Source organism: Poecilia reticulata, chromosome 22 (assembly GCF_904066995.2).
Source record: "Poecilia reticulata chromosome 22, P_reticulata-male-v2, whole genome shotgun sequence".
NCBI lineage: Eukaryota > Metazoa > Chordata > Actinopteri > Cyprinodontiformes > Poeciliidae > Poecilia > Poecilia reticulata.
This window is the reverse complement of record NC_088851.1, coordinates 563848-579068: the sequence shown is the minus strand read 5'-3', so window position 1 is coordinate 579068 and position 15221 is coordinate 563848. Positions and strand designations below refer to the sequence as shown.

Sequence of the window (15221 nt, the reverse complement as noted above, 5' to 3'; positions counted from 1 at the left end):
ATGTGATAAAATTCCAATAATAATGTTCTGTATGAACAGGCATTTTTTGCAAAATACAATGCAGTGGAGCTCTACATCAGCAGACGCATTTACCCTCCTGGACTAACCTATGTAGAGAAGAACACCTTCAGGAGATTCTGCAAAAGATACACTATCATAGGTTAGTCAAGTTCTGGGATCCATTTTGTGTGACAGCCTTTACACCAGATGGAGTATTGCAACTGGGAAAAATAATTTAGCACACTATTTTAGATGATTATGGTAAATTGCTGGAGCAATTTTATTTATATAGCACATTTTCAGCAACAAGGCAATACAAAATGCTTTACAAGAATTAAAAGGAAATACAAACAAAATAACAAACCAAAGTGTAACGCTAATTAAGGCTAGGCGCCTGACTATGGCCAAATATGGTAATAGACAGTCAGAAAGGTTCAGCTGAGGAGCCCATGTGTGTCAAGTTTAAGTTATTGTATTCAAATGTATATAATTGCATGTATTTAGGAAGGTTTCCAATAATAAGAATAATTTTTAGGAAAAAACAACAAACAATAACAAAAAAATAAACCCTGATACACCCAAGAGTGTTTTTCCCTATTTTAAGTCCGTTCTTGTATCCAGGATAATAAATAGTCCATCATCCGACTGCTTTTAGTCAATGATCCAAGACAATAGGCCCGGAAAGAATAAAGTAGTTTGGTTCAAATAAGTCCTACCGCAAAGCTGCGGTGATCCGGTAGGTAGCTCGCCATCCTGGGTTGAAACAGGGGGTGGAAAAAAAACCCTGACCTAAATAAGGTCATAAATAAAACAAAAATTAGCATTCACATTTAAACAGGGTTGAACTGTTATCCAAAATAACTAAACATTCAATAAAAAAATAGCTATATTCCATAAAGTATTTCTCAGGAATAATTGACATGAATGTCAAGTTAAAGATCACATTGATGTTACAGATCCAAGTAAAGTTACAAATCAAATTAAAGTGCACTTTCAAGTTGTATCTAAGTTTAATTGACATAAGAGTCAATTAAACTTAACTGACTTCAGTATTGTTTCAATGAACAATTAATTGTTTTTTTTTGTTGCACAACTCCAAAGAAATTAAGCAATTCCAGATTTCTATAGTCCGTCAACAAAAATCAATGAAAAGTAACTAAAACTATCATAAAAGGACGAATTTACAAAAATCAAAGAGCTTATTCAGTATTTTGAGGGTATATATTCTATTCGACTACAAAATTAACAAAAAGAAAATGATCTTTTAATCTATACGACCATTTTTTAATCACCAATACATCGATTGTGAATGGGCGTGTCGCCACAGCATTTTTACAAAAAATAAATAAATTAAACAAAGTACGTAAAATAAACAACTCACCGTCGAGAGGTTCCAAGAAAACACCCAATATAATCCTTCGGCTACGTTAATTTGGCTCGATTCAGCAATATTCTTCAGCAATTAAAAAAAACGCCAACACAAGCAGCTAGCCACAGCAACAGCAGCAACAGCAATGGAGGAGATCTGAGTTCACCTCTGACCCGGAACTTAAAGTGTGCAGTCAGTTTGACTCGCCAAAATAAAATATGGGTTGATTATTTTGTACAGGTTACAAAAGGAAAGAGCAAAAACCAAAAAATAACAGCCACCTTTTTTAGTGATACGTCTTTAATCTATTAGGTTTGATAGAGATGTAACTTGCCATAGTTATCTAAAATGGAACTGAGACACTCCAAACTGGATGCTGGTCTACACAGTATAATTTTCTTACTTAAGTAAGTATAGATCAGGAAATCATCTCAGGTAAACAAAGATGTGGAAGACACTAAGAGTGATGGGAAATTGCAGGAGTCCTTATGATGAAGATGATCATTGGAGACAGTGTTCCCTCACCTGGTCACGGGTCACTGGGGCCCCACTTATGGTCAGGCCTGGAGGTGGGGCACATTGGTGAGTGCCAGAGTAGAATTTCACCTGTGGTGGAGAAGGAGCCTGAGTTGATGTGTCAGGTTGAGAGGTTCCAGCTGGAAATAGTCGGCCTCATCTCAACGCACTGGTCTGGTTCTGGAACCAGTCTCCTTGACAGGGGGTTGAACACTCTTCCACTCTGGAGTTGCTCATGGTCAGAGGCGCAGGGCAGGAGTGGGCATACTTCTTGCCCCCCATCTTGTTGCCTGTACAGTGGGGTTCACTCCGGTGATCAAGATAGTGCCTCCCTCCAACTACAAGAGGGGGTACAGGTTCTGACTGTAGTTTGTGCTTATGCACCAAACAACAGTTCAGATTACCCATCCTTTTTGGAGACTTGGAGGGGGGTATTGGAGAGGGACCCTCTTGGGCAGTGGTCCCCAAACTATGGCCCGCGGGCCGGATCCGGCCCGCCTCCACATTTGGTCCGGCCCCCTGAACAATACCAGAGAGCATTTAGATTTTTTTTCATATACTGTATTTTCCGGACTACAAGCCATTTATATGCAGATTTGTCTTCAACCACCAGGGGGCTCTTTAGCAGGAAGTGAATCATTGGAAGTCTGGTTACTTGCACGCCAACACTGAGCCCACAAACAGCAAAATGAGTAAGAAACAGATCAGATGTCTTTGGAAAGTTTCTTTGCAAAGGGGAAAAGGCCCAGAGAAGAGACAGGAGAATGGATTTATCCAGGACCGGTAGGTGAGTCCCACATTACAACCCCGCTCTGCGTGACATGCTAATGAGGCAATGAAGCTTCAAACTGCTTTGCCACGTAGAGACCAAGCAGGCTGTGCTCAAGCAACACACCTCGGGTGTCATTCAGTGGCGGCTGGTGCTAAAAAAACTGAGGGGGGCGCACACAAACAAACAAATGAAAAACAAACAAAACAAATCTTAAAAAATAGCACTATTTGAACATGAATTTTGCCCTCCTTTCCTTCTGCCCTGCAAATTTCTCAATTACATTCTTGTTAAAGTCAGTCATCTCTGTGACTAGTATTTTCTCCAGTGACAACATGGCCAATGCATTCAGCCTGTCCTGAATCTTTGAGTTTCTCAGAAAAGTCTTGATTCTTTTCAGAGTTGAAAAGCACCTTTCAGCTTCTGCTGTGGTCATGGGTGTGGTGATGAGGATCTTCAAGAGCGTGACAGTTTCTGAAAAGACTTCTTCTAGATTGTTTTCCATAAACAGCTGGAGTAGGCCCACAGCACCACAACAGGCTTTGAACCCTTCCTTGCTGTAGATGAGAGTAAGCTCAGTCTTCAGCTCACCTCGATTGAGCACTGGATCGGCTTTTAAGGTGTTGCTCAGTGCATCTTCAGGAAATGCTGTGTTGTATTGTTCAAATCTGTCCCCCTGCAGGAGTGTGGCACTAACAAGGTGGTTTGTGAAAGAAAAGCGCTCCCTGGTGTGTCCCAGTATGATCACAGACCTTAAGAGAGAAGGACAAACATGAAGATTATGATTTTATAATCACATTTTTCATTCTAAATATGAAATGTTATTTTGTCCTATTAAGTCATAGAAAGAAGGAACACATTTTATTTATAAACTTACTGATTTTAATAACATTTGCTGCCATTTTTTAAGGCTGTGTTATGAAATGTGTTACAGCATTTTTGTGGGACAAGATTATACAAAATTCAGTAACCAAATGTTTTATTCCCCATAAACTTCAGTACAACTTAAATAATAAAATATTTTGCTGACAAACATTACATCAACATACCTACACAGCATAGACACAACTAAAGGTATTTCTAACTACAATGCACATCTTCCTAATATATTAAATAACACTTATAAACCAGTGTAACAGTGATTTTCCACAACAACTCACCTCTGCAGCAACAATCCTTTCATGGTCTTCTACACCAAGTGTCCGACGCTTCTTCACTGGCTGACCACTACCTACACTGCTTTGTCCAACCATGGAGTGGAGAGAATTTCTGCCAAAGAGAAATACTTACAATATTATAATAATGAAGAAGAAAAAGAAAAATCAGCTATTTAAACAATTACCTGATCTTTTGAATGTCCTGCTGGAACTGTTGGATGCTCTCCTGGATACAGACTGAATCTATGATCTTCTTCTGGAGTTTGGCATAGAGAAGGTTCACATGAGGCATGATGTGGTGGAAAAGTTGCAGAAAGAACTTAAAATCCTGATCCTCCAGTAGCATGGCAAATGCTCCAGCCTCTCTGACGGTGATGGGGTCAAAGTCACCAGAGTCTTGTATGCTTTCGAAACAGAGGATGAGGTCGTCTCTGTGCTCAAACACAGTATTGATGGCACGGCTGTGAAAGTTCCATCTGACATTGCTGGATGCTGGTAGTCTGTGGGCCACAACTTTATCAAGAACGCTTGTGCGCTTGGATGATCTGGAAAGAAGCTGGAAAATCCACTAAGGTTAGAAAAAAAATTTCTAACTTTGGTTATGTGAGAAGTAGCCTGTTGCATTATTAGATTGAGCTGATGAGCATAGCAGTGGGCATTTGGATACACATCTTGTATCTTCTTCTGAACACCTGCAGTGGCGCCTCGCATCACGCTGGCTCCATCATATGCCTGACAGATTATCTGAGCCTTTTGTTCCTCAGGAAGAATAGTTGCAAGACGTCCTTTTAGGGCTGTAGCAATGGAATCAGCTGTAGCCGACTACAGAGGGATAAACTCAACAAACCTTTCCTGCACAGTGTTTTTGGCATCGATGTAGAGTAGCACAAGCACAAGCTGGCACTGCGGAGCAACATCCACTGTCTCGTCTGCCTGGATTGAAAGAAAATCACTGCTCTGTGCTTCTTTGATTTTATGCTCCTTCAGAACAGAAACATACAGTCCAGTAGCTCATTCTGCAGTTTTTGAAGTTCCCTTAAACACAGTATCATTCTCAAGGTGCTCCTTTAGTGCTCCATCAAGAGAAGCAACAAAATCAACCAACCCACGAAAGATCCGGGGATTTTCAGAGCTCTTACCTTCATCATGACCACCAAGGCTCAAAGGCTCCACAAAACCTAACACTCTTCATTCTAACAGCAACCCTGTAGCCTTCATCTAGCTGTGGAGCAAAGATAAGTTTCCCCCAAAAACTTAGCTTCATTGCATTGTCTATTCGTGCCGTTTGCATTTTTCTGAAAGATGTTTTAAGTCTCTTACCCCAGTTGTTGTCCACATTGCCTCCGTGCCAGAACTTTGAAAGAGCAAACACGGAGAGAAGTAAAAGGCTTTGCTTCCATCACATCCAGCTACCAAACTCCGCTGGTCATAAGAAGAGCTGGAAAAAGCCCGCGTGCAGGATCGATCGTCCACGATCACTTGCCTGCTGCTGAATTTGTAAATTGGGACGATCCGGTCCAAGCTCCTTTATCCTGTTTTTTTCTTCAAGTGAACGCTTTGTAAAAGCATTTTTTTGTTAAGACAAAACAGAATTTTCTCTCATTTTGAAACGACTCCACTTTGCAAACGTAAACGTGAATCGACCTAACGAACTGCGTTAGGATTGTCCAATCACACAATGTTTTAAAAAAATGAGCCAGTACTGACACTCTACCAGTAATGACTCAACAGAGCGCTGCGCCCTGTGGAAAACCTTAAATAACCAATTCAAAGTCAGCCTCAGATCAACCTGCTTGCCAAAAGTTGATGCGCCTACATACACTGTCCTTAGAACGACGCCCTGCACAGAGGAAGTGTGCACAATGTGAGCAATTAAATAGAATGATGTATTTACTATTTTAATAAATTCTAACATGTCTATTGGACACACAGTATGAATAAATACATTTCTAAGTATTTTGCAGTTCAGAATTAAATCATTTATTAGCTAAACAATTTAAAGGGGGGGGGGGGGCAAGCGCCCCCTACTGGCCAGCCGCCACTGGTGTCATTGTCTCCCATCACTCCCAGATGGACCGTCTGGTTGCAGAGAAACAAGCTCAGGGCTCCGTTAGTCATTATCGTGAGTTAAAATTTTCACGAAAGCATAATGTTCGTTTTTGTGGCACATCTGTATCTTATCTCAATGGGATATATAAACGTTACCATAGCGACCAGAGTCAGAGCGTTTGGGCTGTGGTCGAGAGGAGAGGAGTAGAGTTTCGGCCGATTCTCCAAACCTCTGTGACCACAGAGCTGATAAAAGTCCAACAGGTTCGATTGGTTCGTGTTCAGCCACACGGCACGAACCGATTCCAGAGGATAATCCAGTAAAACCCCCAACATAGCGGGAATTTAGAATAAGCAAACACGGATGACGATGTAGAAGCAATAGTGATAGTTTGTGGAGTCATTTTAGAGATAAAAGACCTAATAAAAAGAAAAGGCGGTGGATGAAAGACGACGGAGCAGCCGCTCTATTTGCTGCACTATGATTTGGAGGTGAATGTTTTTCCATAGTTAACATTTTTACCTGAATAAACATAATAATGACCTTTAGATTTAATAATAAACATTTCCACATATCATTTCCGATATCCACCGGAGTCTCAGTTGCGCGATATGTCAGCTGTTTGGGATTCCCCTCTGCTCTTACGTCACCGCGCTTTCTGATTGGCTACCTGTCACATTCAATAGGTCGTATTCTCGTTCCAAGTCAGGGAAAACCCCACAGGCTGCGATAAAAGGGCCAAGACGACCCAAATAGGGCATATTAATCAGTATTTAGTGGGAACACCAACATGCAGAAGCCTTCTCTGACTGTTCACCACCCCCTTCCCTCTCTCCCCACCGGGCGCAACAAGATGTCCAAGTCTTGACCGGTCCGCGGTAATAAACAGGTTGGGACCACTGATTTAACACATACTAGTAGCAACACGGTAACTGCTACAGTTCGGAAACTACCGTAATCAGTTCTGTTAAATCTAATCTTGGCAACTTTTTCTTTTTCAACCTAATAAATGTGATATTCAATTGACCTGTTATTACTCAAATTTTGGGTGTCCGCCCCCCAGTGGCGGAGCTAGACTTTTAAAGTTGGGGGGGCCAAGGGGGGGGCAAAATTTAAAATGTGTGTGTGCACACACACACACATATATATATATATATATATATATATATATATATATATATATATATATATATATATATGAACTGAACCAAATATTCAGTTTGGTTATTTAAAAAAATAACCAAACTGAATATTTGGTTATTTTTTAAGCCCCTCTGTCATTTGACATGTTATAATTAACACCTTTGACTGGCGCACATGGAGACATTATAGATTTTACGCAAAGAGTTCATCACAGAGGAAACTAAAATCAATCAAATAAAAGATCCTTTCTGAATATCATCTCATGGACACTGAACTAAATGCGTCTTTCTGACCGGGAGCTGACAGCGTGTTGAAGAGTTATGGACACCTTGGTTAGGAAGCTCTGTTTGGACAGGTCATTTGACAGGTAAAAGTAGTTCTGGTCGGACCAGAATTATTTGCCTGATGGTGTTCGGGCTTCTAATTAGTTTACATTTAATGAGTTTGGAGCACACAGAGAAAACCTAAAGAGAATGTGTGATCAAGTTGTGTTGATCTACTTATTGTAGTTTAAATAGAGGAATAGCACCTGACTGTTGAGAGAGGAAAGAAATTAAAGTGCAGATTCGTTAGGCAGAAACAAGCGCAGAGCGCTGGGCGATAAATGCGCATAAATGCTCCACGGTTACGCTCCAATTAATCACACATGAGATGACAAACGCAAAATATACAATATATAGTTACACTGCTTACGTTAATGGTGTTTTAAAAACAAAACCAGTAAAAACTTAACCTATGTCAGATTCCCTCCTCAGCTCGTCTTGATAAGAACAGAGAGCAGTTCACTGGTTTCTGAATGTGATCAAGCGCAGCTGACCACTTGGTGCGCAGACAGTTGGTCCACTGTGCGCAGACAGTTCTCTGTGCCACCATTGTGGCACAGAGAACATCGTGGAGCTCGTTATTAATCATTATAAGAACAATATCTGTCAGAGAATCATCTCTGATCTGGTCGCTTTAACGGACCAGAGGCTTTGGAGCGTCCAGCAGCTGATCCGCTTCTGCTGGTTTTTCTCCCGCTGAGAGAAGTGATGCGGGATCAGGAAACGATCAGAGGTCTGCCGTCTTCTAATCACGTCATTTCGTGAATTGTTACCTGATTTCAAAAACGTTCTAGCAGAGAAATACTAAATGCTTTGTTTGATGGCAACAAATTGAAAATAAAATAGTTTTTTATCTTTGACGGACAACGAAAAAACTCCAGCGCCACCTCTGCTCCAAACTATGAACAATGTCGACCCCTCTTCGGTTTTTTCTCTTTTTTTGCAGAGGATCAATAAATAACTTATTGGTTTTTTTACCATCACCACCAGGTATGAAGCGCTTTAGCCTTTGAGTTGCACCACAGCGCAGCACAACTTCCAGGAGAAGAATATCAGCTTGTTGTTATGACAAAGGAGGCTGGTATCGCGCCTGATCTAAATCTATTTATTTATGTCACATGGACTTATATAAAGTTTTAGACATTTTCTTTTCATATATTTATTATTGTTTTTCTTCTTTAGATATTAGGTTGACTATGATTCCAAATAATGTACAGGAATAACCTGGTGCTGTTACGTCAATCATCTGGGGGGGCCAATCAGATAACAGGGGGGGCACTGGCCCCCCCTCTGGCTCCGCCACTGCCACCCCCCTCTGCTGCTGCTGCATTGCTGTGGAAAACCTGGAGCGGCAGAGATATCTGAGGCTTATACGTGTATGTTTACTGGTTTAAACAACAAAAAAAGCTTTGGGGTTGTGGTTTATAGTCCGGTGCGGCTCATAGTTCGGAAAATACAGACTATAATCCTTCCTGGATTTTTTTCTGTGAAGAACCCAGAAAGAATTATTTAATTGTGCTTTCTGGAAAACGATATATTTTTTTACATTTAGGCACTCCTGCAATCGTCTTTTTCTGTTTAGCTTTTTTGGTTACAAACTGACTCCGGCCCCCCACCAGAGAAGGAAAAAGTTATGTGGCCCTCACAGGAAAAAGTTTGGGGACCCCTGCTCTTGGGGATTCCCTTGTTCTGCTGGCGGCCTTCAACGCTCACATGGGAAGACCTGGAGGGATGTGGTTGGGAGGGACGGCCTCCCTGATCTGAACCCGAGTGGTGTTCTGTTGTTGGACCTTTGTGCTTGTCATGGATTGTCCATAATGAACATCATGTTCAAGCATAAGAATGTCCATATGTGTTTTTAGTGTCAGGAAACCTGACACTAAAGAAGGGAGGTGCGGAGCTGTCCACTGACCACTAGCTGGTGGTGAGTTGGCTCCAGTGGTGGGGGAGGATGCCTATTAACTCCCACCTCTGGGACAACTTTGAAAATATTCTTCCAGAAATAGGGGACATTGAGTCTGCGTGGACCATGTTCTGCGCCTTCCATATCAAGACGGCTTATTGGAGCTGTTGTTGGTGCCTGTCGCGGCGGCAAGCCTTGACCCTGCTGGTGGACATCTTCGGTGAGGGATGATGTCAGGCCAAAGAAGGAATCCTGTTAGGCCTTTTTGGTCTCTGGGACTCCAGAAGCAGCTGATGGTTCGAGTAGTTGCTGAAGCAAAAACTTGGGCATGGGAGGACTTCGGAGAGGCTATGGAGAAAGACTCGTGTATGGCTTCGGGGTGATTCTGGTCCACTATCTGGCATGTCAGGAAAGGAAAGCAGTACAGCACCAATACTGTTCATAGTAGGGGTGGTTTGCTGCTGACCTCGATTTAGGACGTTGTGGACCAGTGGGCACAATACTTGGAAGACCTCCTAAATCCCACCAACATGCCTTCCATTGTGGAAGTGGAGACTGGGGAGTCTGGGTCGGGCTCTCCAATCTCTGGGGTTGCAGAGGTGTTTAAAGAGTTCCTCGGTGGCAAGATTCACCTGGAGTTAAGGCTCTGGATGTTGTAGTGTTGTGTTGGTTAACGCAACTCTACAATATTGAGTGGACATCGGGGGCAGTTCCCCTGGATTGGCAAAAAGAGGGCCAGAGGGTGTGCTCCAACTATAGATTGGTCACACTCTTAAGCCTCCCTGGTAAGAGTGTGGAGAGAAGGGTCCATTGGATAGTCAAACCTCAGATTCAGGAAGAGCAGTGTGGTTTTTGTCCTAGTTGTGAAACACTGGACCAGCTCTACAACCTCAGCGGGGTCCTGGAGGGTCTGTGGGAGTTCGGCCAACTAGTCTACATGTGCTTTTTGGACTCAGAGAAGGTGTCCGACTGTTTTCCTCAGGGAGCCCTGTGGGGGTGCTCTGGGAATATAGTTTACAGGTGTCAGAGTCTGGTCCGCATTAAGTCGGGCTCCACCAAGGCTGGTCTTTGTCACCGATTCTGTTTATTACTTTTATGGACAGAATTTCCAGGCACAACCAAGGTTTTGAAGGGATCCGTTTTGGTGACCTTAGGATCATGTCTGCTTTTTGCAGATAATGTGGCCCTGCTGGCTTCATCAGGTCATGATCTACATCTTTCACTGGAGCGGGTTGCAGACGAGTGTGAAGCGGCAGGGATGAGGATAAGCGCCTCCAAAACTGAGGCCATGGTCTTGAACCGAAAAAGGGTAGAGGTCATTCTGTGGGTCGGGAGGATGTTTTGCCCCAAGTGGAGGAGTTTAAATATCTTGGGATCTTGTTAACAAATGAGGTAAAAATGGAGCAGGAGTTTGACAGGCGGATTAGCACAGCATCTGCAGTGAAGTGGGCACTGTACTGGTGTGTCATGGTGGAGAGAGAGCTGAGTCTAAAAGCGAAGCTCTTGATCTACGTTCCTACCCTCATCTATGGTCATGAGCTTTGGGTCATGACCGAAACAAGGAGGTCAAGGATACAAGCGGCCGAAATGAGTTTTCTCATGGGTGTCTAGGCTCTCCCTTAGAGATAGGGTTAGAAACTCAGTCATCTGGGAGGGACTCAGAGTAGAGCTGCTGCCCCTACCAGTTGAGAGAAGCCAGTCGAGGTGGCTCGGGCATCTGGTTAGGATGCCTCCTGAGTTGAAATCACAAATGGACACATATCTGACTTTTATATAATTTTCTATTCTGATCCGACTTTGAAGGTGGGCAGGCACCGTTATGTCAGTCAAATTCCTGCTAAAGCTGTTGAGGTGATCTCGTCGACAGCTTTCAGCGTTTGATCAGCGTTCAGATCAAATGCTGAACAGATTGATCTTGGTTGTCCCGTTCCAGCTCCTTTTCTGTATGCAATTGTCAGTGAGGAAACTGAGGAAAAGAATCACCTCAGCTTTACTTTAGCTGAAACAAATTCTTATCTGAATGTCGTCTGTGAGCTTGACTTTCATTTGGTGCTCCTGAACTACCACTGCGGCTTGCAGAGCGATGCTAAATGCACAAGTCCCCTTGTTCAGAGACTTGTTGACTTTCTGATTGGTTCAATCGTAGAAATGTTGATTATATTTGCCATTCAAATATTTGGCTGAAGTGGCACTTGTAATTCTAGTGGAGCACAGAACCCAGATTCATCCTCCAGATCAATTTCAAAATCCTTAAATATTTGCTTATGTACAACCAATGCAGACTAGGAAGTTGTTAGATAATACACATTCAGCCTACTGCAAATGGATATTTGCATATTTGCAATTAATATGCAATCATTTCATTTTATTACTTATATGCAATTTGTGGGACCACAGTGTGGATTTTTTTTTCAGTGCAGGAAAAAGTTGCATATATTTATTTGTGGGACTGGGCTGGAAGTGCCAAAACAAAAATACTCAGCTGGCTTTGAAGTCAGGCTAGCCCGGGTCCAGCTGTGCAGTGCAAAAAGGGCTTGAGGGCCATTTCTCCACCCCACACCTCCCACCAACTCACCCTTCCTACCCCTTGTTGGCATTAGTGATTGGTGGATTGTGTCATGTGTGTGTACCAGGAGCCAGGTCATGTACACATTTGGAATGATCTTCGGGTTCAAATTTCACATGTAAGCTTCATTTTGACATCTATGGTCCACATACACAAGGTCTCTTTCATGGTGCATTAAGTTTAAAATTATTAAAACATCCTTAACAGTCTGGACAAATAAAATCCACCAAGATTAATACAAGCAACACATAATTCACACCAGTATTTTGACTTCTCTGCTACAGTACTGATGATTTGACCTGTTGACAGATGACAAGCTGCACATTGTGACAGGAGACCAGATGCGCTTGGTTCTGAGGAGTAGGCAGCAGGTTGAAACGGCTCTTTTGGACTTTCACAATGAACTTAACCACCTCAATGTCAACAAGTGTCTCAGACTGCTCAACGAAAGGTTTTTACATGTTTATTTTTCCCTACATGTCATAAATTACTTGTAGTTATCATGCAATCATTGTTCACAGTTTGATGTTTGACAGGTATTACTGGCAAACAATGAAGCCTGATGTGGTTCAGTGGATCAACAACTGTTCTCGGTGCAGCCTGAAGATGAAAAAAAAGCCCTGTCGTCGAGCAGAGACAGATAGATCTGAGATGCAGTCTCTGACTTCTGCACAACATGCCTCACACAGGTGATCTGGTTCCAGCTATTGTATTATTGTTGAAGGCAGGAATATAACACTCTTGACACTTATTGGCACCTCTGACAAGCCTAGAAAACTTCATTTTTACTACATTATTCATGTACAGGGTGCTTTACAAGGAAACAAAGTAAAACACAAAATACAGTAGTAAACATTTAAGCATCTCATAAGATGCTTTAAGATTAGGGATGTCTTGATACCAGTTTTTTTCAGACCAAGTACGAGTACTTCAGTTTAGGTACTCACCAATACCAAGTAATTAACAAATTAGTACTCATAATCCACACAATAACTTTTGAAAACAAGTTCATTTTATTTAGAACAAGGTGGTTTTAAAAAAGCATCTGTGAGTACCTAAATTACTAAAGTACTGGGACATGATCTGAAAAAACTATTTGCCAGAATTTAAATCCACAGCCCGGCCCGAATTTTGGGTTAACCTTTATGCTTCTAACACATGTTCCAGTGCTGTTCTAGCTGCCATGTATGTTGTCGTCTCATTCCTGGTCTGGCAAATCTCGCAATCACAGTAACAATCTCAGGATAACACAGTTCTCTGTTATTTCTTTTTCTTCTTAAAACACATGGGTGCATACTGTTCTGTTTTTTGACAAAAGAGGCACGTTGCTGTCTTCACATTCATCCGCTGTACAAGTGTTGATTCCACATCTATAACACTGGCTTGCTCTAGGCTGAATCTCTCTGCTCTTGCTTTTTCATGACACTATCTCCACTATCTGATCCTGTATTATATTGTTCTCCAGCGTGCCCAAGTCACGTGATTTCGGCAGTTTTGTTGACGCATTCATGAAAGCATCCACTGACTCTTCAGGGCACTGAGCTCTCTGTCTGAACGTGTGTTGATCTAGGACTACATGACTGCAAGGAGTAAAGTATGCATCTAGCGAGGCAACAGCCTGAGCAAATGTACCTTTGTCTCCCAGTAAATTAGGAAAGCTCCTCTGCATTAATGCTCCTATGCAATGCAGCAGAGTGGTTCTCCTCATCAAATCCTATACATGAATAGTTCCACTTGCAACTTTGAAGAAACTGTAAGAGTCTTTCCACAGTTTATACTCCATGAATAAATCAGACGCTCCAAAATTCAGTGGAACTGGCGGGACTTAAAATAGTGGGACTTAAAATAGTGGGACTTAAAATGTCCCACAGATAACATGCATTTCATGTGTTTTGGTGATTTGTAGTTTATTGTCCACATAAAAAAAGTTTGCGTGGTTGCTGCACATTTTCACGACAGGTAAACATTTTGTGTACATTTATGCAAACTTTCAAGCCACTAGAATTTTTATACATGCCGACTTGCAGTAGCGGAACAAGTCAGAGTCGGGCCATGGTGCAGGGCTAATGACCGGGCCCTTTAAATCTAAATAATAAAGCTCATGATAATATAACTTTACAATGTAGACATGCCTGCAACAGCTAAGCTTACAAGTTTCACCACCACAGAGAGCGACTGTCATTCTGAAACCCATCAAACAGACATGAAGTATAACAAACCAAGAGAACAACAGAAACATTAGGCTACATGGTCACTAATGATGAAATGACACAAATTCAAATGAGTTCAGAACCACGGATAGCAATCGGATCATTTTGACACTTTATCTATTTCAACTCAGAGCCTGGAATAGCTACCAATTGTTGAGGTTAGGTTTATTGTTGACGTGTTGAACCGAGCACGAAGCTCGGTTCATTGTGCGTGTTGATCCACAGTGCAGAGAGTATATTGACCAGAATGTCCTGCACTGTTGCTAACTTCCTGCTTTTGAAATGGTCTCTAGGCAGGTTGCATTCAGACAGGTTTTCTACCGTTTTAGAGTTCACTTCGACTGTTCTGAGACCTAGTTTTCAGGTGGATCAGAGTTAGGTTTTTAAGTCTGTTTTGGAATTCAAATTTGCAGTCAGATCTCCCCAAAAACTTAGAATTCCTTAACAAATGGATTAGAGACTGATTCAGGATTCTAATTCTGGGTTGGTCTGAATACACCCTAAGGCACAGGTTGGGGACTCCTTTTGTAGATCAGAAAATTGTAGCTCCGCAAATCCTTGTGCATCAAGCCTTGCTTTTGGTAAGCCTTCCATATTCAACCCCTTTCAGAATGCACAAATAGAGACGCACTTTTGTCCATTGTCCTCAGTTTCTTCAAAGACTTGGTTTTGTTTCCAGTTTTTTATTTCATTTTCCTCAAATGACATGTCCTTACTCACAAAAATATCCTTGTGTGTATCCATACCTGCCTGGATGTGAAGATCCTCCAACTGCGATAAATCAGCTGAGTGACTGTTGTCAGCCACTTCTGCAGGCTCAAGCATCTCCAAGCTATACTTCTTGCTTTGCCGGCACGCCCCAGCACTTTGGCTTTTTGTGAGACACCCTCTGCATTTCTGAATGTTAAAATTTGGCCTGTGTCAAATTTTAACATTTGACACGGATGTTTCCAATGTGCTGTCTCTCAGCCTCTGCATTTTATGGAGCAGACAAAGGTTCATTCTCAGGATTTACTGCATTCGTGTCTCCTACTTCCTCTTCAGTGATGTTGACTGTATGTTGTCCTTAATTGTTCTCCTCATCGCAGGTAATCAGAGATTCTGCCTGTGCTCATGAGTAGCTTTTCTTAAATCTGAATTGGTGCCTCTGTGTAAAAAATACTGCACCATCTTGACCGCTGACCACTCCTGGTACTTTCCATTCTGGACAGTCTG

General features: G+C 42.1%; 1 protein-coding gene and 1 long non-coding RNA gene across 5 annotated transcripts in view; one reads left to right on the top strand and one right to left on the bottom strand.

Annotated features, from left to right (window-relative positions):
- LOC103458073 (uncharacterized) overlaps window positions 1-15221 on the top strand; it is an 85810-nt gene that overhangs the window by 17387 nt on the left and 53202 nt on the right. For all 4 annotated transcript variants that reach the window (XR_014085759.1, XM_008398627.3, XM_008398626.3 and 1 more), the window contains exons 12-14: window positions 40-160; window positions 12106-12247; window positions 12333-12485. Coding sequence is in view for 3 of the 4 variants with exons in the window: in XM_008398627.3 (XP_008396849.1) it covers window positions 40-160; window positions 12106-12247; window positions 12333-12485 (416 nt within the window). In the remaining variant the exon portion in view is untranslated. The remainder of the gene's footprint in view (window positions 1-39; window positions 161-12105; window positions 12248-12332; window positions 12486-15221) is intronic.
- Window positions 158-5697, bottom strand: LOC145549961 (uncharacterized). The gene is made up of 3 exons (XR_014085763.1): window positions 3997-5697; window positions 3815-3923; window positions 158-3406 (listed from the first exon to the last, which is right to left on the bottom strand). It is a non-coding gene; the product is annotated as an uncharacterized LOC145549961 (long non-coding RNA).